Raw genomic sequence first — 23,116 nt, 5'->3', positions numbered from 1 at the left:
AACAGTTTCATCCTTATGGCCGTATCTTGGCCAATTAGGTTGTCTTTGACCACCGAAGGGTATAATATATTCTGATGTAAATGCCACATGTGTATCTGCATATCACATATTCTATTAATTCAATGTAGAATATACACTAAATATAAGTGCATCCACTTCTTTGGAACGCCAGGTTAGATGGTGTGATTAAAGAGAAATAGAATTAAAGTATACCTTGATTCCTTTAAAAAAAATCAATATTCTGGGAAACACCTTTTTGTGTATACTGTGCATAATAAGGTTCAAATAATCAAAATAATTTTACGATGAAATTTTTAAAGGATGATTACAGAAAAAGAAATAGGGTGAGGGAAATCCAGGTTTATATAATGTACGAATACAAATAAATACAGAAGAAGAAAGGGAACCCCTAGGACAGTGATTTTTCTGTTAACAGAGGACTGCTGGCAGTGTCAGAAGAAACACTTGGAGTATTATCATTAGCCTCAGAAGAAATATGAGAGATACCCCAGGTACATCGTCTCCAGATAGCACCTTTAAGTTACGGGACAGAAAAAGCACCATTAAGACAAAATTTAAGACAATTGAATGCCATGACATTTCCCAGAACGCTTCGTACACTAAAATTTAATACATTAAAATATTCAGAATATTTTCAGACCTTGCAAGTATGACATTTACAGAATAAAAGTCTGTAATATGGAGTTTTTAGAATGCAACAAAACAAAAACAAAAACAAAACAAAACATCATCCCAACATAGAACTCTAACTTACTACCTACTCCGAAAAGGATAAAGAATTTCACCAGTAAATTGTTTCCATTTCTAAGCAGTTTGTGTAATTTGACGTCCACTGAAATTCTTTGGTTACTTTCATTGGCATCTCTGGACTGACCTTTCAGCCTGGCAGTGCAGGTCATATATTTTTATTCCCCCATTATGGAGATACTTGTGTGGCCTCCAGTGATTGCTCCCTCTCCCTATGTGAACCACTGAAAGTAACGCTCCTTCCTCAAAGCCAAGGACCTGACATTAACAACCTTATATGGGGCGTATCCAAAGAACTATGAGGCAACCAAGCAAGCTATTCCTTACATCCATGGAAATTAAATAATCATCTGATGGAAGCAAATAAAACACAGCCTGAAATGCAAAGAATCTGCCCTACAAATACTAGAAATGGATTTTTGGTGGTACTTTGACTAAAGAAGCCAATTTTTAGGGCCCACTTTCTTTCTTTTCCAACTTCAGATGGAGGACTTTTAACAGAATGTGGAGACCCTAGGTCATGGAATATTGTAGCGGAAAGGACTTAAGCAATCATCCGATTCAAGTCCCTTACATAGAGATGAAGCCCTCAAGATGGAGAAAGCTTCCACAACTCCTTAACATCCTCCTGCCAGAGGGGCAGAGCCAAGAGTAGAACCCAAACATAGACCCACAACTAGATGAACACCATTGCCTCTAAATTGTTCTATCTCACTACTTTTGAACCACCTTTCTCTTAAAATAGTGTGCACTCGCTTACACTTCCAAGCTGAATAATCCAGCACCTTTGCTACTACAGTTTTGCTTTTCAAAGATAATAGTGGGGTCTCTTTTTAAGTAGAAAATCCTGGGATGAAGGGATCCTGGGCATGAAATTCTGCCTGGGAGCCTGCCTGGAGGAGGTGTCCATGCTCATGTTCGGTCTTCATCTTGCACTGGCACTCCTCCACCAGCATCACCACCTTGACCACAGGGGCAAGGCTGGTGCAGTTCAGTTGCAAGTGCATTGTGGTGAACTTGGCAGGCGAGCAGTGGGAGCAGAACATGTGGGAGTGTTGTGAAGCTCCAGGTAAATGAATGGACCCACATTTTCCAAAGCAAAGGTTGTTCTGTACAACAACTTTCTCACAGTCTTCATGGGTGATTGTCTACAAGGCAAACACATCTCTATTCAGTCATCTTGAGTCATTTCATTAACACACGTGATGCAGAAGCAAAAGACTCTAAGTCTGAAGATAATTCAAACTAAAATGTCAAAAAATTTCCAGTTTGGCATATATTACAATATCTGAGCCATGGTTAATCTCCTAGGGCATAAAGCCACCTCACATAAAATTTCTTTTATTGGACAGATTACTAAATGAGCCTTTAGGAAATCCCTAAGTTAATGAGAAAATGCTTTACATCTTACATCTGAACTTGAAGAAATTTTGTCTAATTAAATGTTACCAGTTGAAAAATTCTAATGGCTTACTTCCTACACGAATAATGTGCCTTATCTTTCTATGCCCCACAGTGCATTATGCATAATAGATTCTCCATCCGTGTTTGTTCAACTGCTCATAGAGTAGATCAGAACATCAAGATGAATCCTATTCTATTTTGCAGGGCCTATATAGTACGTTTAAATCTAAGTTGCATGGGACAAAGCATTCACCATACATTACATCACCTCTGCCCCTTCCATCCCCCTTCACCTAGCTTTATGTGCCCTTCAAGACATATGAGTCAAACACCTTAATTTTAATTTAATTAGCAATAGAGTTAAAAATAAGAGTTTCAAAGGAAATTCAATTGCGTGATTTCTTGGGAGCAATTTTCTAATTGCACATGGCCAACAAAGCAGTCATTATTATTTGATAATGGACTTATTGCTACATATCCTTGCCTTTTCAGGCAGAATACTTAACTGCCTTACACAGTCAATTACCTTATAATACTGCCTGTTTAATTGGGTAGCATTATTGGACTGTAAAATTTTACTCTCCCCTGCATTGCTTTGGGTTCAGTATCTTCGTGTTTAAGGACCTGATGCAGTGTCTCAATTTAATTTAACATTTGGAGCGCAGGGCTTGCCAGGACTGACTGGAGGAAGCGGCTAGTAGAAAATGCCCCTTTGTCTTAATAGTGCAGAATCGATCACAATAACCATAAGTCAGGCAATGCGACAGGAAGTAGGAGGTGTTTCTGAGGGGAGAAAATGTGATCTCACATTCAATATCACATCATTGATATTATTTCTTGAAAGCTTATGAGAAAATAAGTTAAATTAAATCATTTTTGCCACCATAACCATAGAAACAATGTCACGACTTCCATCTGACAGCCTAGGAAATAGTTGGGTGGGAAATACAGGGGATTAAGACTGAGATACTTGTGTACGTGAGTGTTTAGCTAGGAGTCCAGTGTTTCCCACCTTATCTACAGGTAGAGTCAACCTGCTCGTCCACATCCCAATAGAACATAGAGGTATAGCTAGAGAGAAGTTCTGGTTGGCACTCCCAAGCTCCCACTTCTAACTGAGGGGAGAGTCTTAATTATCTGTCCAGATAGAACACCTCCAGCATATAAACAAGTTAACCCCCCTAAGACAAATGTCTGTGACATCAGTAGGAATGATTACTCATCTGAACAGTAGCGTCATACCATTCTCACAGCATTTCCGGGATACCAAGAGACAATGGAGAGTTAGAAGGAAATTTGGAGAATGTAACGATAGTTTGCCACATGTTACGACGAATACCCAAGGATCCAGTCAGGAAATTAGGTAAGAATCAGGATCCCAGCAGCCTCCTCCTCAACTCTCCACCTGCCCCAGCTGTCCTCCCCTTTCTTGCCAACTCGGATCCCCTCCCCCACCCAGAGCAGATACCTGGCCGAAGGGCACTGTCCTACAGGTCTCCTGATGTACTTCATGGCTTTTGATGGGCAGGATGATTCCCTGAGAGGCTGGGCTCATTCTGAACATGAAGTGGTGCCAGAATTTCTTGGCCTCTTCCCGAAGAGGAGATTTCTCCATCTGCGTCCCATCTCTGGGCTGGGTGACGGCGTGGGTCCCAGGTGGGATGCGCTCAGGGACCAAGTCCTGGGGTGGATGCAGGTCTCTCTCGGGCTTCTTCCAGAACTTGCCAAACTTGGATAGCATCTTCCCTCTCTGCCTCTGGCCTTCTCCTACCCCTACGAGGTGGGGCACCGCGACAAAAAGGTCTGGCTTCTCCTCGGCATCCTCGTGGTTGTCAAGGGGGAGCTCTCTGTGATCCCGTTCTGGGAGCACAGGGGAGCCAGAACTAGGACTTGGGCGGCAATCTCGCTGTGCAGCCCTCCCTAGAGGCAGGAGCACCAGCAGCTGAAGTAAGAGAAGACACATGCTGTCGGGGGCCCAAGCTTCTTGCGCTTTCACAGATGGTGAGCCCTAAAGGAGAGAAAGGCTCGCTCTCTGCGGGAATGCAAACAAGGAGATCCTATATATAGATACCTGCCTTGTGGAACGGAAAGGCAGGTGGTCAGTAGCCAGGCACAGTAAACACATTTATTGTTTGCTTGAATTATGTAGTGCTAATGGTGTCATGCCTTCACTTGAGTTTTGTGTATTTAAGAAGGCACCAGTGAAAGCCTGAGACCCAGGGGGTAATTAGCTGGCACTTTATCTATCGTCTGAGATTTACAGAGCCATCTCTGAGAAAACAACACATTCTTCTCCCGGATTTCCCATCACTGTTATTAGAAGAAGGACCAGAGTCAACAAACATTTGTGTGCATCTGCTTTGTATTGGGATCGGAAAGACGAGACATGTTTTTTATGACGGAGGTATATCAGATAAAAATTAAAGGCATGTATTTAGCAAATGCCCAAGTCTTCAGGCTTTACACACACACACACACACACACACACACAGTCAGCCAAATAAGTATATCAAAATTATAAGGAAGGAAAAGGAAGAAACAGAAGAATGTTAACTTTGTTGAGCGGAGGACTCTCCCTCTCACTTACAGGTAGCTGGGGTTGTTGATTCTTGTTTGCTGGCAGGATACGGGAATACATTCTCCCTTTTCTCGCAAGGAAACTCCCAGCTCCCAAATTAACCCCCTCACTTGAAGAATCAAACACTTGATGCTAAATTTCACAACTAGCCAGCCATCAGATAAACCCTTTCAATTGTTCACAAATTTCTCAACAGGATCCTCCCTAATGGATTGCTCAGCACCTTCAGGGCAGGTGGGGGGAAATGTCTCCTTCAAGCCACCCTATTGATTTTGTTCTCTTTCTCTAAACAAAGAGCCAGACTTGAAAACGTGGATTCTAAGAACCAGGTTTGATAGCTCAGGGCCTAAAACTGGCTGGTCAGTTCTTTACCTGACAGAATCCACATCATCTTCCTTATTCCACGGTAATTGATGACCAGGTTAATTAAAGAGGGAGACAAGCACCCATCTTCAGGAACCAAAGGAAAATTTGTTAGTTGACAAGACTCCCATTCAAAAAGGTTATAAATCACCCAAGGGCATGAGAAAGAAACAGATCCACAAAACCGAAATCCCAGAATTGAATTGCGTTGTCCCCCCACACCATTTGAATAGTATCTCCACTGGAAATTAATCCCATACTGGCTTATATATCTTCCCTTTTAATTTAATTACCATATTCTTTGCTTTTAGTAGCACATAATCCTGGAACATTGTCCCCATTTTCATACTGATTAAGCTTTCTTTCCAAGAATTGACCCACTGGAATCTTTTTTCCAGACATTTGTGTTCCTTTTAATAGTCATGCCTGATTGCTGCGACATAAAGCCTGAAGTGAGTTCCTTTATTTACAATAATGAGCTATTTTTAAATGGACCGTCGTTTTCCAGAATTCTCTCAGAAGAGACATCTTTCGCCTGTACTAAATACCCACAGGACCCGGGCTAGTATGAATTAAGATACACTTGATCTATATTAAATGAGCATTAGTATTTGCCATTTCTTTTAATGTAGTTTCTTAAGTTGCCTTCTATTAGAATTTCTTGATTCCCCTCAACTATCCAATGACATAGCCTTTTCAGCGCTGGCCACTCTGCCCTGATTATAAATATAATCTGGACACCAGCTAGGTTTCTCCATTTCTGGGATCGAGCCTGGAGGCAGGTTCCCTGCTCAGGGGAGAGCCTGGTTCTCCCTCTGCCTCTGCCCCTCCCCCCTGCTCATGCTCTCTCTCTCAAATAAATGAATAAAATCTTAAAAAAAAAAAATAAAAATTACTCATGCAGAATTTACTTTTGCTGTCTTACCATTCCCGTTGGGAAGATGTACCAATATCCTGAAGGAAAAAGCTAGCAAAGCCTTCTGTGATGAGAACTTAAGTCTGTCTTCAACCCTAGTCTTTTATGGTTAAGGGCGGATGGCCTTCACCTTTCACCCCATGTCTTTTCAGTAAATCTGAAACTATGTATGTGATACATTGTAGCTTACTCTTATGATCGTAAACAGTTTGTATCTTTTAACAAAACAACACTGCCTTGGTGGGTCCTCTGTGACCTAGGCATCTAGTTTACCTCCCCATTTGGATGAAGCCAAATGGAGGTAGGCAAGGAGGGGGCCTCCAGACTCAGCAGGTGGCGGTGTGGAGAGAGCACAGCAAAACCGCTGGTGGACATAGTACCAAATGCTAGGGTGAGAGGCAGGCCCGCCCAGGCTTCCATAAGCTAAGTCCATTTTTTGGGCTAACCTGCATGAGACCAGGGGGACTAAACTGTCATTCATTCTTTCCGCATTGACAACTCAAGTTCAGCATCACCTGAACACCATTTTCAACTTGACCTGGTTTTCCCAGGCACTACACAGTCTGGAGGACCAGGTGGGGCTCCCAGAGTCCCTGAGAGGACATGGCTGCTGTGTTTTTCTGTCCCCCTCTTGCAGACGCTCAGAAGGGGTTTATAAAATGTCTAGTGCTTTTTAAAGAGAAACAAAGAGGGTAAATTCTTTCCTGGAAACCCCAGACCTACAACAACAGAAGGCGAGAGGCCGTGTTAGGGTCAGAGGTGAGCATCAGAGGTGAATTGAGAGGCAGAAAAAGGAATTTGGGTGAATGGATTTGTGAAAGAAATCTGCTCAGGGTGCATGCCACTGTTTCTTAGCTACTTCTCTTTACAAAATATGGAAACACAGTAGGATTGTGGGGGCTTGGATTGTTGTAGAGGAGGCCCAAAGTAAGCAGAATCTTTTTATTTTTTCCCAAAGAACAAGGACTAGGGCATATTAGGGTGAGTGGTTTCCCCCTTAAACCTATTATCTTGATTTAGTTTAGTAAATTATTCAAAACATGACACGTGGGGCCCCTGGGTGGCTCAGTCATTGAGTGTCTGCCTTCCTGGCTCGGGTCATGATCCCATGGTCCTGGGATCCAGCCCCACACTGGGCTCCCTGCTCGGTGGGAAGACTGCTTCTTCCTCTCCCAGTCCCCCTGCTTGCGTACCCTCTCTATTGTGTCTCTCTCTGTCAAATAAATAAATAAAAACCTTTTAAAAAAATAATGGAACTCTCCCCTCCCTGCTGCTATCTATGGAACGGAAACATTAGGAAGAACTCATTCCCCAAAGCTGTTCTCTCACTGATGCATTCATTCATACTGCACCTATGAGAGCCGACTGTGCGTGGTCCTGGGGATAAAATGGTGAGGCTGTCCTTGCCCAGGCCCCCTGGAGTTTGCCGTCTATAGTGGGAGATCTGTTTCTTCAGAATAAGTTACATGAGGAAAAAACCTTGGCAGATACCATTCCTGTACTAATCAAAGACCTTCAAGTAGGTCCAAATTCCAAAGGCACGGTGGACGGTCACACTGTGTTTAGGTTAATTTTATTCAATAAGTAGGTGTTGGGGGTTCCTGGGTGGCTCAGTCGGTGAGGCATCCGACTCTTGATTTCAGCTCAGTTCATGAGCTCAGTGGCATGAGATCAAGCCCCGAGTCAGGGCAGGTTCCAAGCTGATCATGGAGCCTGCTTGAGATTCTCTCTCTTTCCCTCTTCCTCTGCCCCTCCCCACCCCGCCCCTGTTCTCTTTCTTCCTTGCTCTGACAGGTAGATAGATAGATAAAGGTGTTGAGTGCAAAGATGTGTAACCAATGCAATAATTTTCTCTTATTTTTGATGACATGGTGTATACTTGCAGTAACAAAACTCAAATAGTACAAAAAGTGTACAATTAATGGAAAATTTTCCTGTAACCTCCCACACTTCCTGTCCTGCCATGGAGACAGCCACTGTTATCAACTTCTTTATATTCGACCTTTTAAATTTATCACCTGTTATGGGCTGCATCGTATCCCCCTAAGATTTACGTGTTGCAGATTCAACCTCTTCATCCTTCAGAATATGACGGTATTTGAAAAGAAGGCTTTTAAAGAGGTAATGATGTTAACACGGAGCCATTAGCGTGGGCTCTGACCCAACAAGACAGGTGTCCTCATGAGGAAAAGAGAGGAAGACAAAGACACAGGGGAGACCACGCAGAGACATCAGGAGGGATGGCAGTCTGCATGCCAAGGAGAGAATTTCCAGAAGGGCACAGGCTTACCAGCACCCAGGGATCAAGCTTCCAGCCTCCAGAACTGTGAGAAAATAAACTTCCATTTTTTAAGTCCCCAGTCTGGGACCCTTCGTTATGCCTCCCCACCCCCAGCAAACTAATACATACACTCAAAGAGAACCAAATGGGGAGCCAATAAAAAGGGTATATATCAAATGGTGCAGCACGTCACAAAAATCCCTCTTTTTCACTTTTAGGCACTGATCCCCACGTTACTTTTTAGGGTCAGATTATTCTGTTGGCTGTTCCATTGATCTACAGCTCTCTGTCCCAAACACTCCCGCACCTTGGAGAAACGTTCCATTTCTTTTGCAACTGGGAATGTATCTATCACTGTGAAATGTGACTAATCAGCTACTTACCCAGATGGTAGTGAGGGCTCCTGCAAATCTAAAAGAAGGCCAAGACAGCTGAGGCCACGTCACAGTGTGCCCCACCATCCCGTCACCCACCCATCCCCACTGCCCACAGCCTCAACTTACAATCACTGATGCTAAGCCTCTGCCCTGCGCCTCTTCTCCATCCTTAAAATTCACCTTGATCACTTCTCCCTCTGCACGGGGTTTGCTCTCAGAGAGAGTAATGTAAGGGCAACTAACTTTGGACTGAAAGCCAGAAAACCTTTATCTGATTCCCAACTCTGCCTTCCAGCTTGGTAGCTATAGGATCACAAGCACTCCGGGTCCTTAAACCTTGTCAGGGACAATACCACTTGCCCTGCCTTCCTCATTGGGCCCATTGTCTTTCTTTTCACCCCAAATCCTGCTGGCACCCTGCATGACGTCTGTGTCTGCACGGATGGGTCTGCCCAACAACAGGCCATCAGCATGACATGCTGCCCTATTCAAGACCCTATTGAAGTCTGATGACCTCCATTCCCCTGGCCTCTCCCTCCCCCTCCATTTCGACTCGTTTTTATCAGGAAAGGCTCCACCTCTACACGGTGGGTTTCACGATCTCTCTCCCTCTCTTTCTCTCTCTCTCTCTCAATCACTTCCTGTTGTTTCAGTTCTATAGAGCCCTTCCCTGTGCTCCTCGTTATCCTTGTAATAGTCCTACCAACAGCTGTAGCTACATGGTGATTTGTCTGAACATTGGTTGAACATCTGTCTCCACTTTAGATTTTAAAGCCCATGAAAGTAGGACCGTGTCTCCTGGAAGCACCGTCTCAGGCCTTAGAACAGGTCCCGCCACCTGGTAGGCGCTCAAAATACTGGTCATAAAAATGAGTGGATGACGATCTCGAAGCTCTCCGGTCTTCACTTCCTCCCCTAGCCTGGTTGGATTCAGGACCCATCACTTCAAACGTGTGCAATATTCCCAATTCCCTTGCTCCTTTGCCCTTCTCTTGCACCCATCTAGTGGAGCTCCAGGTCTGAAGTCACCCAGCTGTCACCGTTCCTGGGCCACACCTGGGTTGTGGAATGCTGGCAGGGTCAATGTCAAAGTGGCAGATAAGGGCTCCTTCTACAGTAACCACCCTCCTTCTTAACAGAACCCTCTGTACTGCCCAACAATTTTCCTATTACTCTACCCAACTCTGTCTTTATTTTCTCTACAGATTATTTTAAAAACTTCTCTGTCTCCAGCCTTTGACCATGCAACTCCTTTATGGTCTCCAGCAAATGATCTCATCCCTTCTTCCACGGACGAAGATGGAAGCCAGCAGATGGGAGAGTTCTCTCCCATCCGACCATCCCAGCATCCTGATTCATTTCTCTCTTCCACTCTGCCCTTGCATGCCACCATTTCCAATCTACCGTAGCGAATATTCTCCCCCATCAACCTTCTTCTTCTCCATGGCTGCCTCCCACTAGCATTTATACAACCTTTCCTTATTTTGAATCTTTTAAAAATCTCTTTCTTTCTCACAAGTTTTCAGGTTCTACACTTTGGTGTTATCTTCTGCATTCATGGGAAAGTTTTGAAAAGAATTGTTCAAACAACCTCCGTGTTCTCACATCCCCTGATACATCGACCCACGCAGAGTTTGGCTTCAGCACTGTCTTAAATCCTCCTTCCCAGGATCACCCATCCCTCCTCATAGCTGTTGCAATTCTCTGCGATATTTAACTCATTTCTCATAAATCTGGTCCTAAAGAAAATGGAGAAAAGGAGGTCAGAGTGGGCAAAACAGCTATGAAAATCCTGAAGATTTAAGCTATAAGAGCAGAACAACCATCTGGCCAGCTCCCTGGGTAGCGGAGGATTTACAAGGGGTGTCTCACTCAAAACACTAGAGTTTCTTTGGGATTCTAGAAGCCAGGTCCCTTCTTTACTTGGCCATTTGGTGATTCTTTAGACTTGGCTTAATTTGGGTGCATGTGTGTCTTCGTAACTAGGAGAGGAGGCTCCCAGGAGGCAAGGTCTGCATTTGCTGGAGATGGCATTGTCAGCAGCTGAGAACAGGGATTTTGTTAAATGCAGTTTTCTCTTTCTTTTCTGTGCCTGGTCCCTTGCTCGACACTTAGGAGGTTAACGAGTGCTCATTTTAACATGCCAAATCCAATAAAAATGTGGACGGAAACTTCTGACATGCGGCCTTGTTGGGCTCTACTTTCCAAGAGCTATCTCTTTGTCCTGGAGAACTTAACCTTAATTCTCTGCGTTCAGACTCTATTTTAAAACCAAATTTCCATGGACTCTGGGAAGACTCAGAATAAACCTTCCTTTATAACCCAGCCTGGCCACAGTCTCAGAACTTTGAACTTTGTCTTACCAGCCACAGTTCCTAGGCAGGTTGCTCTTTGAGGATAAATTACACTCCCAGAAAAGGTAGCTCCTGCCAGAGGACTCTATCTGTGTTAGGTGACTTACGCAGCTTGTAAATTGTTTTCCTCCAGTTGGAAGAAGAGGGTGGTGTATCACCAACAGAAATGAGTGTAGGGGGCATCTGTCTGAAAACCATTTCCCTACTGGCTACCTTGCCAGTTTCTGCTTATACAATGCAGGCAGCTTGGGGGAACCATATTGTCCCTATAAGCTCATAACACATGGACAAATGATTAAAAACACATGGAAAACAGTTCCACAGCTAAGCTAAAATTCAGATGGGAATGGAAAATCAACTTGCAAAGCTTTCAACTGACTCGGGGCCAAATGTGGGACAGAATGTGAGGAGAAGTTGCCAAAAGAGAGGGAAGTTGGGGGAAAAAAAGCAGCTCATGGATAGGAAACCTAAAACAATGACACCTTGTATTGACAACCCTTTCCTAACTCTCCAAGAGTAGGTACCAAAATCAACTCTGGAAATATTAAGACCTTCCTTTCGTGAAAGATTTCAGACAGATTTATATTTTCTACCCTCCATAAATAAAGGTTGGCTTGACTATCTTGGCAACACCTATGTAGAAACATAATGTTAAGTATCTGTAACATAAATATTAAAATATTACACATTTTTCCTTTTCCCTTGGAGGTGTGGGAATTAAGTAACAAGGTGACATGAGACAAACTGTGAAAAATCATGACAATAAAATGCAAAAGCAAAGCAGAACTTTCCAGGAAGGCTTGCCTTCTGTTGCCTACCTGACCCGAGGCCCAAGGTGGCCATAAAGCTGGGGAGGCCTTTGTCGTATTTTCAAAAGTTCCATTCTTAGTTCAAATCTGAAACTCTTTGGAAGCTTGTTATTTGAGGCTGGTCCCTAAAATGACCCAAGAATTCTGGTGGGTAGGAAACCCTCAGGCAAGGAGATTTCCTGGGAGCCAGATTCTGCTGGTGTTTCCTGTCCTTTCACTTCCTGCCTGAATCTGTCCTGACGGCCATACAAGCCGAACCACCTTTCCTCTCCATTTAGCACCATTTAATTCTTCACGTGTTCACCCGGCGGCAGGATGGACCCTCAAGACACAGAACAAGCATGTTCCTGAAATACTGAATGCAAAGGGAGATTGTGAAAACATGGCTCCCGGGAGGAGCCATTCTTAGAAGAAGAACTATCCTTCCAGTCCTTAGCAACAAACAATTCTTTCTGCCGCGTGGGAAACCATCTGCTAGCGTGGCTCTCTTTATCATGAGATTTGTGTATCACAGATCATGTCTGAAAGCAAGGCATATTGGGGTTTTAAAAAGGGCTTCGTTGGTCATCTGGACTTCTCCAAAAGCTGGAACCACTTCCACGTTCCACACAAATGTCCTAACATGTGGAAGTGTTCTCACTTGTCATTCAGAACTTTAAAACCCCTACTCTCCTCCGCCCCCCACCCAGATCCTCCTTCCCTGTTTACTGGTGAACACAAGCACTGTTGAAAATCGTCACTTTCTTGGGGGGCCCGGGTGGCTCAGTTGGTCAAGCACCTGACTTCGGCTCTGGTCTTGATCTCAGGGACGTGGGGTCAAGCCCCGAATCTAGCACCACATTCAGTGTGGAGATTGCTTATTGCTCTACTCTGCCTCAGTCTCCCTCCCTCTCCCCAGTCCTCCTTGTGCTCTCTCTCAAATAAATAAAATCTTTAAAAAACTTGTCACTCTTTTCCAGGTACTTTGCCCCGCCCCCCTCCCCCAAGTACACACACAACAGCTTTTAATAAGGTAGCATTTATGGAGTACCCGTTATGTTCCAGGCATGTTCTTTGTAGTTTCACATTTAATCTTCACAGCAATTTTTCCAGAAAGTTATTGTCATCCCCATGTTACACATGAGAAACCTAAGCTTAAAGAATTCAAGATACAGAGCAAGTACATGGTGGAATCGTGCTATAAACCCAGCTCATGTTTGTCTCCCCCATCAGTTTCCTTTTTGCAATGTAGTTTTTAAAAAGGTGCATGCAGCCATCAAGAAAAAAAAACCCGAAATCTTGCCATTTGCACTGACGTGGATGGAACTAGAGGGTATTATGCTAAACGAAATAAGTCAATCAGAGGAAAACAATTATCATAGGATCTCTCTGATATAAAGAATTTGAGAGGTGGGGCGGGGGGGTCTTGGGGGGAGGGAGGGAAAAAAATGAAACAAGATGGGACCAGGGAGGGAGACAAACCGTAAGAGACTCAATCTCAGGAAACAAACTGAGGGTTGCTGGAGGCCGGGAGGCCAGGGTGGGCGCTGAGGGAGGGATGGGGTGGCTGGGTGATGGACATTGGGGAGGGTATGTGCTATGGTGAGTGCTGTGAATTGTGTAAGACTGACAAATCACAGACCTGTACCCCTGAAATAAATACATTATATGTTAACTTAAGAAATAAATAAATAAATAAATAAAATCATGCATCCATTATTTTATATTCTGCTATTTTAAAATAACATTATGTGATTGAATTATCACTTTAATGGAGACAATATAATTTTCCATTAAGTGTTCTTCTGTCATTGGATATTGAAATCATACAGTCGTATGCCAATATTTTACTGCCCTGAAATAAGGATATTGTTAGACTTAGAGCTCTCTTTTCTTTTGAAAATCTTCCATGTTGTAGAAATTATTGTTTCTTTCTTCAAACAGCTTTATTGAAATACAATTGACATACAATAAACTTGTGCTTAATGTATAATTTGATAGATTTAGTCATATAGGGGCGACCGGTTCAGTCAGCTAAGCGTCTGCCTTTGTTCCGCTCAGGTCATGATCTCGGGGTCCTGGATTGAGCCCCTCGGTGGCCGGCGGGGGGGTGGGGTGGGGTGGGGAGGGTCTCTGCACAGCAGGGAGTCTGCTTCTCCCTTACCCTCTGCCTGCCGCTCCCCCTACTTGTGCTCTGTCAAATAAATTTTTTAAAAATAGACACATATATGTATACCTGTGAAACTATTACCACAATCAAGAGAGTGAATATATCCACCACCCCTAAAATTTCCTTGCATCCTTTTTCAGTCCTTTTCCTCTGCCTTTTCCTGTTCTTCTCTCCCATTCCCAGGTAGCACCAGACTTGCTTTCTGTTACTATACAGAAAGTTTGCACTTTCTAGAATTTTCTATAAATAGAGGACCTATACACTGTGTGTTCTTTCTTGTCAGGCTCTTTGAGTCAGCATAATTCTGTTGAGAATCATCCATGTTGTTGTAGCAATCTCCCACTTGTTTATATTTCTGAATAGACTTCATTGCAAGGATGTACTGTAATTTGCATATCCACTCACATGATAATGGACATTTGGCTGTTTATACTTTTGACTGTCACAAATAAAGCTGCTATGAACATTCATATGTAAGTCTTTGAATGGAAATAAGCATTCTTTTCCCTTGTGTGAGTCACTAGGAGGGGAATGGCTGGATCACATGGTAGGTGTATGTTTAACTTTTTAAGGAACCACCAAATTGTTTCCCAGAGGCTGGACTATCGGATATTTCACCGGCAGTGTGTAAGGGTCCCAGTTCCTTCATATCCTCACCAACACTTTGTATGGTCAGTTAGTCTTTATAATTTGAGCCATTCTAATAGGTGTGTAATGCTATTTCATTGCGCCTTTAATTAATTCCTAATGACTAATACATTGACATGTTTTCATTTATTTATATGTCACCTGTATATCTTCTGTAGTGATATATTCATTCAAATCTTCTGTCCACTTAAAAAATTTCTTATTATTAATTGTTGAGTGTTTCTTTGATATAGTCAGGATACCAGAGAAATGCATAGTAAATATTTTCTCCCAGACTATGGCCTATCATTTTCTTAATAGTGGCTTCATCAAGATGCATTATCCTTTTGTATATATTGTTGGCTTTGAATTGGTAAAGTGTTGCTTAGAATTTTTTAAATCTATATTCATGAGGGATGTTGGTCTGTAGTATTCTTATATTTTTGTATAGTTTTGGTTTCAGAGTAATACTGGCCTCATAGAATAAGTCAGAAAATATTCTTTTGAGATTTTCTGGGTGAGTTTTGTAGAATTGGTGCTATTTCTTCTTTAAATATTTATAAAATTCAATAATGAAGCTATCTGGAACTTAGCAATCTGTGTCTTCTCATTTTTTTCCTGATTGGTCCCGTTAAAGATTTACCAATTTTAGTGAGATTCATTGATTTCTCTCTGATATTTTCTATATCTTTATTTCTGCTGTCTTCTTTTTCTAGTTTCTTAAAGTGGAAGCTGAAGTTAAAACCTTTCTTCTTTTAAATATAGACATTTAGTGCTATAAATTTCCCCGGCATAATACTTTAATGGCACCTCACGACTTTGATATGTTGCTTTCATTTTCTTAAAAGATTTTATTTATTTACTTAAATAAATAAATTGCATGAGCAAGGGGAGAGGCAGAGGGAGTGAGAGAGAATTTCCAGCAGACTCTGCCCTGCGCACAGGACTCCAACCCACAATCCAGAGATCACAACCTGAGCCGAAACTGAGAGTTGGACGCTTAACTGACTGAACCACCCAGGTGCCCCTCCCCTGTTGTCTTCATTTTTTAGGCAATTCACCATACTTTCTAATTTGTCCACTGATTTCTTTTTTAAGCTATCGATTGAATAAGTTTATAATTTGGTTTCCAAACACTTAGGGGTTTTCCAAAGATACTTCTGCTATTGATTTCTGATTTAACTCCATTATGGCCAGAGAACAAATTGTATGTCCCAGAAAATGGCTTGCCCCAGCAAATGCTTCCTGTGCACATGAAAAGAATGTCTATCCTGTTGTTGGGTTCAGTGTTCTAGCAATGGCAGGTTAATTTGGTTAACATTGTCCATGCTTCTAAATCCTTACTGATTTTCTGCCCATTTCTTCTATTATTATTGAGAGGGTATTAGCATTTCTGAAAATAATCATAGATTTGTTTATTTCTATCAGTTTTTGCTTCATGTATTTCTAAACATTGTTATTAGATGCCTAAATGTTAGAATTATTATGTCCTCTTGATGTATTGACCTGTTCAAATTATAAAATAAACTCTTTTAACCTTGGTTGTATTCTTTGCTCTAAAACCTACTCTGATATTAATATAGCCGCTTCAGCTTGCTTTTGACCTGTTTTAGGATAGCATATATTTTTCCATTTTTCTTCTGTAAAGTAAGTTGGGATTGATTGCCCTTGGGAAGCAAAAATACAGATGGGGATAGAAGCAAAAGGTGAACTCATACTTCGTTGCTTGGAAAAAGTATTGCGGGTTACCATAAGGCCCTTAATGGAAGTGTTGGTTGATTTTTGTTCCTTTCTGTCTTAAGATAAACTAGACTTTATTACCGAGCAGAATATAAGACCTATAAAAACTGTTCAAAATGAACAGTTATATGCGTAAGTTACGAGGAGGGTATATTCATTTCCTGCATGATCCTGTTCTAAAGACTTGTAGAATTAATTTTAGAAAATCATGGCATTCTGGACATTACACATATCCAGACACACTCTGCCACCCGTAACAGCCCTCTCATGATTAATAGGGAGAAGGGAGGAAGATCAATAAAGCCGTCCTGTAAGTTAAACAGTACGCCCAATCAACTTTCTCTTCCTCTTAACCAACTCTATAAATAAACAAACAAAAACCTGGGTGAGACATGAGGCAAAGACTGGAAAAAGTATCTTGGATGAGTCAGATAGACACGCAGCCAATATATCAACCCATTTATAGCTTTCTAAAATAAATTTTTATATGGTGATCTTTAATAGCATTTTTACTGAGATATGCTTCCTCTGACCTCATATTCACCATTTAAAAGTCGCACACTTCAGTTCATTTTTAGTGTATTCATTATGTTGTACAACCATCCCCACTATCTAATTCCAGACCATTTCCACACTCCGAGAAGTACCCCCGGTACCCACTGGCAATTAGTTTCCATTTCCCCTTTCCCCACCCCCGGGGCAACCATGAATCTACTTTCTGTCTTCATAGATTTGCCTGTTTTGGACATTTCATATGAATGGACCATGCAGTACAGCAGTACAAGGCCTTCCCTGTCCCTCTTCTTTTACTTACGATAACGTTGTCAAGCGTCCGTCAGTTTTATCGTACTCTTCAGTCAAAGATATTTTACTGGAATATTAGCAGAGTGGTAAGAGTGCTCAGAGTGGTAAGAATGAGAATACATAGAACAATCTGAAGAGAGTCAGCCTGTGATTTGGAGGTCTCTGGTTCTAGTACTAATCTCTTCCCCCTTTACCTTCTGCAGACTTCAACGTCCTCTTCTTGACAGTAAGGATATCAGGTGACATGAGCTCATTGTTCTCTTTTTTTTAATTCCTGATGCTCCAGGGATCTGAGAGATGCAGAGACACCTACTGCTTGTCTTGTTGCAAAAATTAGAAAACTAGACCGGAAAATTTAAGTTCCTCACCTGATCTGGAGACAGGAAATTTGGGATAGATGCTACCCATAACACCTTGACCTGATCGTAAACACAGGAAGTAATGCCAGTTTCCTAATCAGGAGAGAATATAACAAAAGAAAGCGTGAGCTCTTTGTATTGGAGTGTGCTTCCCTTCATTTCTGAAAAGGGATAATGTACTTCTCTCTTGTGACTTCCATTGTGACCTCCGCCCTGATAAAAAGTTTGATGCTTAAGAAAAAGACTATTAGAAATTTGCATGTATACACTATGCTTTTCTACTTGTACTTTCCTATCCCGTTCACAGTAATATCTCCAGTATCTAGAATAGGTGAGGGGCTGGCCTTCGACACTCCAGTAATATTCGTGGAATCGATGGTAGGTAGGTGGGTGGCTGGGTGGCTGGCTGGAAGCCGTTGAACTGAAGGCTGATTTAAACAGCGAGGATAAGAAAGACGGGCTGCATTTCCCTTCCCATCCCTTCTTACAATAGCTAGAATAAGTATAATCTGTGAAAAACTCAAGCAACAGTAGTTCAGAAGTAGAAATAAGTTTATTTTATTAATTTTGATACAATGCTAGAGACAGTACATTTCATAGGCTGCTTTGTTGCAAAAATTAATCAGCACCAGCTCCTGGTTTGAATTATACAAACCATAGTGTTAATGAAAATTATGTGCATGTTCTTTTTGGCTGTAGTAAAAATGAACAAAAACAGAAATGTAAAAAAATGTCACCTGGGGGCGCCTGGGTGGCTCAGTGGGTTAAAGCCTCTGCCTTCGGCTCAGGTCATGATCCTAGGGTCCTGGGATGGAGCACCGCATCAGGCTCTCTGCTCAGCAGAAAGCCTGCCTCTCTTCCTCTCTCTCTCTGCCTTCCTCTCTGCCTACTTGTGATCTCTGTCTGTCAAATAAATAAAATTTTTAAAGAAAAAAACGTCACCTGGTTCGTTTTTACCACTCCTTGGAAAGAGATGAAGTAATTATCATATGTTTTTAAGTTTACATTCAGCAAAATGTATGCTGTATACATATGTATGTTTTAGTTAAAGAACAAAAATCGCAGGATTCTGAAAAGCTACATGCTACTTAGCTGGGTTGATGCCTTTGGATGGAGGCGGCTTTTCCTGAACTGGTATTCAAACCTGGGGAGAAGAGCCAGGTGACATTTAACTCCTTCTTTCGGATGCTCTCCTTCTTAGCTACCACCAGTCCCATCTCTCCCTGCTCAACCCTTCTCTCCTCTCTCCCCTCTACTCTCATATAATCATCCATTCCTTATTTTACCATTAATCCATTTCCTTCCTTCCTGCTCCCACCAGAACTTCACAAGTGACAGTGACCAATCTAGGTGGCAAGAACCATGACCATCATTTACTTTTCTTTTAAGATTTTATTTTTAAGTAATCTCGATACCCACCGTGGTTCTTGAACTCACAACCCTTGAGATCAAGAGTCGCACACTCCACCGACTGAGCCAGCCAGGTGCCCCCGTCTCTCTCTCTCTCTTTTTTTTTTTTAGATAACAATCATTTGCTTTTTTTATTTTATCCTGAGTCAAAGCTCAATCATGGGGAAGAAATAAAGGTCATGATAAATATTGCCCAACATCCCAACTTGCCAGAATTTTTGTTTGTATCCTCATTCAATTACTTGCGTTTTATAAATGGATCGATGTTTTCATGATCAGGAACATTCAAAAATATTATCCTAGCATTCCTAGTTGCTACAAAAATCATAAAACATTCTCTCTTTATACTAGCATTTGCAATTACACTTAAACATCATTGTCATTGCAGATAAGTATAATAAAATCTACCATGCTGATCAGTTTCTCCATAACAGCCCTGGTTCTGGATTCCCAGTTTTAAATAGTTACTATAGCTCTGTTGTTCTAGAAGGGAGTGGCCTCTGAACTCTTTATTTCTTGAGCTTTTACTTTCCCTCTTAGGATATCATTCTTCAGGTAAACAACCCTTTGCTAATCTGGCATCTCGCCTTTCCAAATGGCAGAGGCCAGAGGGTCAGAGAGGACTGGAGTTGGTATGGAGGGTGGGTTTTGCATCTTTTGGTTAAATACCAGAGAGTGTCGGTGTTGCTTAAGAGACCTGTATGTTGTCATCAGTTCCGAGCCTAGGTGGGATCCCTAAAGCAAGGAGCCTCACGAGGCCACCATGCTTTTAAATTTAAGTGAGAGGTAGAAATGCCAAAATGTGATCCCCATTTCTCTTTGCAAATATTTCTAATACCAAAAATCTTGATAAATGTGCAGAAATAAAACAAGCTTGTCATGTTTTATATCCAGAAACTAGACTGAATTTCTTCCGTTTATTTTAGTTTTACCAAATGTGTTAGTCTAATAAAACGTGCTCCAAAGCTTTAGTCTACTTGGTAACCCCATCTTGACTGAAATTACTCTGAACTACTCATAGAGCAAGTTAACTACATTTGGTACAACCGCATTTTTGGTGATTAAGAGAAGAGGAAAATTTTGAACACATGCTTCAGAAATAAATTTCTGATTTCCTGTAATTAAAACTTGATTTCAGAAGGGAGTTCCTGTAAGATTGCAACACACTTCACTGGTACGAAAAGGTTTCATTCAGCTGATATTATAAATTCATAAGGGACTTTATGTTACCGGATGGGGTTAGCATGCCATTTCTAGAAATAGTAGAGATGTAAGGGCTCAAAGTTATATCAAAATCCATTCTGAGAATATGGGTTTTCAAGGGCTCTGTTTTCAGTACTATCTTTCTTTGTTCATCAGCATTTTTCACTGGGACACTTCCGAGGAAGCAGTGTTTTTCTTCAATGTGTTAAACATCACTCGCATAAACTCTATTCCAAATGTCCTTGAGAAATGTTAGTCCTTACCGTATACCCAAATGAAAAGAGAAGTTCACATTACTTCAAATTTCTCCTGAATCTGTGAGGCCGGGGGAAACCATCATGATGAGCTCTGGGAAGGTACGAGGCCAACATTTTTATTGGAAAAAGAGCTCTGTCTCATGAGTAGGGATAGGTAGACCCTGACGTGAATGTAGTCTCTGAATTCTTACTGAACTAGAGCTTTGCAAATGAGCTTCCATCTACAAGATTCTCCCATCTAAAGCCTTCCTTTTCCACCACAGAGAATTCTCTCTCTCTCTCATTTTTTTTTTTTAAAGATTTTATTTATTTGAGAGACAGTGAGAGAGAGCACGAGAGGGGAGAAGGTCAGAGGGAGAAGCAGACTCCCTGCAGAGCTCAGAGCCCGATGAGGGACTCGATTCTGGGACTCTGGGATCATGACCTGTGCCAAAGGCAGCCGCCCACCCAACTGAGCCACCCAGGTGCCCAAGAATTCTCCTTTTTTATCCACAAGACTCTCATCTTAGGTTTCACATTCCAAAGGGACAAAGCGACCCTTTGCTCTTCAACTATGATTTAATGAGCTGGTAAAGTTAGCTTTCCTCAGACTGGAGTGGTACAAGCCCCTGCCAGGACAGATTTCAGAACGGGACAAAAAACTGAGGTCTTGGGACAAAAAAAATCCAAGGATCATGAGCTTGGTGAGGACTTAGATATGGAGTGAGGACAGGGTGGGAATATTCTGGAATAAGCAAATCTTATACCATATAATACTTTAGGTATTTATTTTGAAAGGTACTGAGACACAAGGATTGTATCTCTTCCTGAAAGAAATGCTCATTGATCAATCCTCCTGGAACAATTCTTCAATGTTCCTTTTTTTACTAGATCACTCATATACTATGATAAAAAAAAATGTACTAAGTCAGTCATGACTTGTTTTGTATTGAACAATGCACAAATTCTGTAAATAAATAGGTGAAAAATCCCAAGTGGGCACCTGTAAGGTCAGTTACATTTAGATTTTCCTGGAGCACACGTAATTGTGAGGTTTGCCCTTCCTACAGTCTTGTGTTTGCCATTTCCCTTGTCTTTGCGCCAAAACACAGTTCTTGCCGGGCTTCATACGTTGAGGGGGTCCTTTCCTCCAGTTGGTGAAGGTGACAGCTTCCCCACCAATCCACTCCCAGTGTCCAGCACGCACCTGGTCATTCAAACCTAATGTGAACCAAAAAATGGGCCAATATTACATTTATGCTTGAATATCCTAACAGTCTATGGTTATAAGTTCAGTAATCATATACAAACACAGGCCTACGTTCTAAAACACAGAATAGGGCCTGGGAATCCTAAAATACAGGTAAGAACATACAGCTTTAAGCGGTGCCTGGGTGGCTTAGTTGGTTGGGTGTCTGCCTTCGGCTCAGGTCATGATCCCAGAGTCCTGCTCAGTGCGGAGTTTGCTTCTCCCTCTCCCTCTGCTGTTCCTCCCCACTCGCTCGCTCTCTCTCAAATAAATAAAATCTTTAAAAAAATTAAAACTTAAAAATTAAAAAACAACAACAACAACAACAACAACATATGGCTTTGGAATCAGACAGATCCAAATCCAAATGCTTGATCCCCCACTTACTAGTTGAGCATCTTTGGGCAGGTTACTTAATGACTCTAAATTTTAGTTTCCTCATCTAAGAAATGGCAATAAAAATAGTATATCAAGGGCTGTTTTAAGTATTAAATAAGATAATGCATGTGAAGTTCCTGACATACATACATGATTGATAAACAGTAATTATTACTCACATCACTCTACAGACAGGACTCCTATCCCGGGGAAACAAGTATACTCTTGTCTACTGTTGTTCCTTCTCACTGTGTAAATGCCTCGGTTTTCATATTTGAAAGTAGCTTAACTAGGTGTTATTTTTAGTCTGGAACGTAGTTTTCTTCGGTCTGCTGTAATTCCAACAAAAAGCAGCTTTTCTCCACTTGCCTCTCTACTCTCACTAGCTACTCTACAAATTGTACTTTAGTGTTGCAAAGCTGTTGTAATTTTTCTTAAAGAAACATTCCTCCTCCTCACCTTCCTTCATTGCAGAAACAAAGAGAATACAATGAGAAAAGAGTCCCCTGTAAGAGCATGATCTGACCCCTCCCAACCAAGTTTAACCATGAAAACAGTGTAGCGAATAACCTTCTCCCATGATTCTCCCTCAGTAATTTTGGGGTAGAATAAAATGAACTACTGTCTCCTTCTGGATTTTTTCCTCGTGTTAGTAATCAGGAGGAGATGTTATGCCTCAGCATTCTGTGGGAATAGAGCCTTGAAATCAGTCATTATGGAAGCAGAGAAAACCACTCCTCTAGCTTTATCTTAATACTCTCAGAAAATTTCAGAATTTAGAGATATACTAAGTATGACAGAGATTTTGAGAAGCCAAGACTGGGTTTACTATTGTTCCCTGAAATCCAATACCTTCTAGGACAGATGGTGAAAAGTCTGACTTGGATGTGCCCCCAGAATTCTACTCCTAAAAATAGAATCTGAGAGATTTGTATTGTTGTTAAAATTGAAGAAGATACTATAACTTCAGAAAACAAGGGATAAAATTAAGATCCACCAATAATTGTCAATAGGGATAAACATTTCCAGTCCTTTTTTTATATATGTATATATCATGGGCATATATGTGTATATATATCATATGCATATATGCATAAAATATCTAAATATA

General features: G+C 41.6%; 2 protein-coding genes across 4 annotated transcripts in view; both read right to left on the bottom strand.

Moving 5' to 3' along the window:
* Window positions 1-288: 288 nt before the first annotated feature.
* On the bottom strand, window positions 289-17,667 carry CER1 (cerberus 1, DAN family BMP antagonist). Its single transcript, XM_032308222.1, has 3 exons — window positions 17,539-17,667; window positions 3,641-4,180; window positions 289-1,916 (listed from the first exon to the last, which is right to left on the bottom strand). Exons 2-3 carry the CDS (start codon window positions 4,133-4,135, stop codon window positions 1,602-1,604), a joined length of 810 nt encoding a protein of 269 aa, XP_032164113.1. The 5' UTR covers window positions 4,136-4,180; window positions 17,539-17,667; the 3' UTR covers window positions 289-1,601.
* Window positions 17,668-20,801: 3,134 nt separating this feature from the next.
* FREM1 (FRAS1 related extracellular matrix 1) overlaps window positions 20,802-23,116 on the bottom strand; it is a 173,974-nt gene continuing 171,659 nt past the window's right edge. For all 3 annotated transcript variants that reach the window (XM_032307887.1, XM_032307886.1, XM_032307888.1), the window contains one exon: window positions 20,802-21,599. In XM_032307887.1, coding sequence (XP_032163778.1) covers window positions 21,400-21,599 — 200 coding nt within the window. In that variant the 3' untranslated portion in view covers window positions 20,802-21,399. The remainder of the gene's footprint in view (window positions 21,600-23,116) is intronic.

This window comes from Mustela erminea, chromosome 12, assembly GCF_009829155.1.
Source record: "Mustela erminea isolate mMusErm1 chromosome 12, mMusErm1.Pri, whole genome shotgun sequence".
NCBI lineage: Eukaryota > Metazoa > Chordata > Mammalia > Carnivora > Mustelidae > Mustela > Mustela erminea.
The sequence above is the reverse complement of the archived record's forward strand: the minus strand, read 5'-3'. Positions and strand labels throughout refer to the sequence as shown.